General features: G+C 45.1%; 1 protein-coding gene across 1 annotated transcript; it reads left to right on the forward strand.

The window, feature by feature from the left end:
* Positions 1-1,140: 1,140 nt before the first annotated feature.
* LOC134341660 (probable G-protein coupled receptor 139) lies at positions 1,141-3,505 on the forward strand. Its single transcript, XM_063039572.1, has 2 exons — positions 1,141-1,207; positions 2,595-3,505. The coding sequence occupies exons 1-2, from the start codon at positions 1,141-1,143 to the stop codon at positions 3,503-3,505; spliced, it is 978 nt and encodes a 325-aa protein (XP_062895642.1).
* The last annotated feature ends 235 nt before the right edge of the window (positions 3,506-3,740 follow it).

Consider the following 3,740-nt stretch of genomic DNA (forward strand, 5'->3'; position numbering starts at 1 on the left):
TGTGAGAGTGTGGGATTCATTGTGTACCTGCCAATCTCTGGTACAGTGTGAGAGTGTGGGATTCATTGTGTACCTGTTCAGTCTCTGGTACAGTGTGAGAGTGTGGGATTCATAGAAACACAGAAACATAGAAAACCTACAGCACAATACAGACCCTTCGACCCACAAAGTTGCGCCGAAAATGTCCCTACTTTAGAAATTACTAGGTTTACATATAGCCCTCTAATTTGCTAAACTCCATTTACCTATATAACTGTCTCTGAAAAGACCCTATCGTATCCGCCTCCACCACCGTTGCCGGCAGCCAATTCCACGCACTCACCACTCTCTTAGTAAAAACTTACCCCTGACAATCTCCTCTGTCTCTACTCCCCAGCATAATAAACCTGAGTCCACTTTTGACAACCATTTGAGCCCTGGGTAAAAGCCTCTGACTATCTACACGATCAATGCCTCTCGTCATCTTATACACCTCTATCAGGTCACCTCTCATCCTCCGTCGCTGTGGCACTCGATACAGCGTTAATTCATTTGAAGGAAGGTCTCGGCATTAAACGCTAACTGTACGTTCAATTCCATTGATGTTGCCTGACCAGTTGAGTTCCTTCAGCATTTTATGTGTGCTGCAATTAATTAGATTAGCAGTTTTCGTGCGTTCAGTACCTTCGTAAGCTTGGATAGGACATCAGATTGGGGCTCGTCGATATATTACATAACACCATGAACAAGAAAGTTTCCAGAATGTAATAGAGCACCCCAATGAGAGTACGACATTGGTCAATAATCACAAAATCTATGCAGCTGAGGAGTGGACGAGATCAACAATGACAATCATGAAACTGGAGGTCAGCCGGAGAGTGTTTCACAACAACATTCACTGAATCGTAAATCGTCATTTCTTCCTCTTTGAAATTTTGCAATTTCGTGTTCAGCTATCTATACCTCATCAAACTTGGGTTTTATTTGAATGACATCATGTTTATTTTTATCCCAGCTGTTGGAAGACACGTCAGCCTTGTGTAATAGTGAATATTCTGTGTGCTGCAACGAGTATAAATGAATGACCGCGGAGATTCATCAGCTCAGAGTTTCTTCAGCGAGATCGCGGGCAGCTGGAAGACAGACTGAATCTCAAACAGCATGTTTGAAACAATTTACCGTGTGAGGAAAATATATTACTTGGTCATTGCCGTCATCGGTGTTCCTGGTAAGAACAGAGGCGAGCAAACTTTTGCGGTTCTGTGTGCGCGGTCTTTGGTCTCGTTCAATGACCGACAGCGTTGTGATGCCGGTGTATCAGCGAGTGCGGTGCAGACATTGGGACAAAATTCTGTCTTCGTTCGGACGTTCCCTTGAAGTTTTATCCGTGACCTCGGCTGACAGTAAACCGGCCCTTGAAAAAGATGCAGAATGCATGATTAGCGAGGTGGATTCATTCTGTGGATTCACAGAAGGCAGTTTTGAATTAATAATGTAAAGTAGCTTTCAAATTAAACTCCCGTCATTCCGTGCGCTTGGCACCTTTACTGGCCTCTTCATGTGATCCGTATCAATGGTGTTACATGTTTTGATATAAACTTAAAGATGTTGCTCTGTATTTTAAGAAACTGCTGCAACTTTGAGGGGAATGCGGACAGAATACAAGTTGACAGTCAGGGGATAGCGGTAAACATCACTTCTGAGTTAGACTCCGAACCATTGGGAGTTTCGAAAATTGAAATCTGGTTTGTGTGCGCTTTAGTGTCCCAAAGGTTTGTTTCCACGCCCTATTATCCGTGAACTGAAGAGGGAGTTAAGAGCCAATCCAGCGCTGTTAGCTAGAGGTCGGTCTGGGTAAGGACCATGCGATATTCCGCTCTGGAACAATGAACATTGTAGAGTCTGCAATCGTGCTGTAGTAATTTGCAGGAAGTCCTGAAAGAGGCCGAAATTTGAAACACTTAACTTGTCTTTCCTTTGTAAACTGTATGGTTTAAACACTAACGTGCAAAATATCTGAAATTACGATGTAGTGTACTTGCAGAATATAAAAGAAGCGAGACTAAGGCATGCAAAACAAGAGAACCAATATTGCTTTCAACATTGATCTTTGGAAATGAACAGAAACGGAAGGAGCTCGGCTTAGCTAAATGGAGATTGTCAGAGCATAGGTGACGGGTTGCGGCGGATGTTGCGGGAGTATCCTGGCTTTACACATCAGTTGCAAAGTTGATGGTGGTTGATGGTGGTTATATTCCCAGAGCGCCCTAGTTTATCCTTTGCAAAGCCTTCTCCCTCAAACAGTGCTCCTCCGCCGGTAACGAGTACCTCTTCCTAGAGATGCTGCCTGGCTTGCTGCGTTCACCAGCAACTTTGATGTGTGTTGCTTGAATTTCCAGCATCTGCAGAATTCCTGTTGTTAACGAGTACCGGACCTCTTCACCCAGCATGCACTCGCTTGAGGTATCTGCGACTCCCACTTCATGCTTCTAATCACCCAATAATTGAGCTGTAAAAAAAAGTTTTGTCGTTCTCAATTTCAGGCTTATCTCTGCCCCGAGAGCCACGGAGAAGACAGACAGTAAATTCACTCATTCTTTTCGTTGTCCTCCCAGTGAATTTAGTGGCGATTGTGATCCTGTCCAGGGGAAAGTGCGGCCTCTCCACCTGCACCACTCGCTACCTGGTGGCCATGGCAACGGCGGACCTACAAACTATCATCTTTGAGGTCCTACTGTGGCGTGTCAGTTATTATTACTTCTCCGGATCATTCCTGGACATCACCCCCGTGTGCAGTGTAATCTCTTCCCTGGGAGTAGCAGCCACAGACTGTTCTGTCTGGTTCACCGTCACTTTCACGTTTGATCGGTTTGTCACCATCTGTTGTCAGAATCTGAAAGCAAAGTATTGCACCGGGAAAACTGCGGCTGTGGTTCTGACAACAACCGGCGTTCTGCTCTGTTTTAAAAATGTGCCCAACTTCTTTGTGTATAGTCCTATGAAAATGATTGGTAATATACCCTGGGACTGTATTCCAAAGCCGGGTTACTATGCGGATCACGGGTGGGTGGGATATAGATGGCTTTCTACGGTTCTAACGCCGTTACTCCCATTCATATTAATACTACTGTTAAATGTTCTGGCAGTCAGACACATTTTAGTGACTAGTCGCGTCCGTAAGGGGCTGAGGGGTCAGAGCAAGGTGGAGAACTGCAGTGACCCGGAGATGGAGAGCAGGAGGAGGTCTGTGATCTTACTTCTCACCGTCTCCGGAAGCTTCATCATCCTGTGGTCGGTGAATGTTGCCGAGTTTCTTTATAACACCATTGCTGGATTGGATCAGAATAATTACAACGATTCTGAATACATATTTCAACAATTGGGATACATGCTGGTGATATTAAGTTGCTGCACAAACACGTTTATTTACGGGGTAACTCAGTCCAAGTTCAGAGAGCAGTTGATCAGCGCAGTGAAATATCCGCTCACGTCAATTATTCACTTAATTAACAAACAAACTATCTAAGTTCTTCTCAGAGGCTGTGGCAGGTTTTGTTTTCCATCTTGACACTACGGAACTGGCGGTCATCGGAGAATGTGGCAGCTGTGAGAGTGGTCGAGAGCCCGAGCGAGACCCAGCTCCGGAACAGACTCTTCGGCAACTGCAGACCGTGACTTCCACCCCCTACCAATTATTAAACTCAAACTACCTTCTATTTGTATTGTTTCACCATATTCCCGCGGCTGTTACCGCCACACGT

The sequence above is a fragment of the Mobula hypostoma genome, unplaced genomic scaffold (assembly GCF_963921235.1).
Source record: "Mobula hypostoma unplaced genomic scaffold, sMobHyp1.1 scaffold_36, whole genome shotgun sequence".
Classification (NCBI taxonomy): Eukaryota; Metazoa; Chordata; class Chondrichthyes; order Myliobatiformes; family Myliobatidae; genus Mobula; species Mobula hypostoma.

Excerpts from the sequence above, each read along its gene's own strand:
- LOC134341660 (XM_063039572.1), top strand. The coding sequence starts at position 1,141 with ATGTTTGAAACAATTTACCGTGTGAGGAAAATATATTACTTGGTCATT. Across the intron at positions 1,208-2,594 it reads TGCCGTCATCGGTGTTCCTG|TGAATTTAGTGGCGATTGTG; the intron begins GTAAGAACAGAG and ends TTGTCCTCCCAG.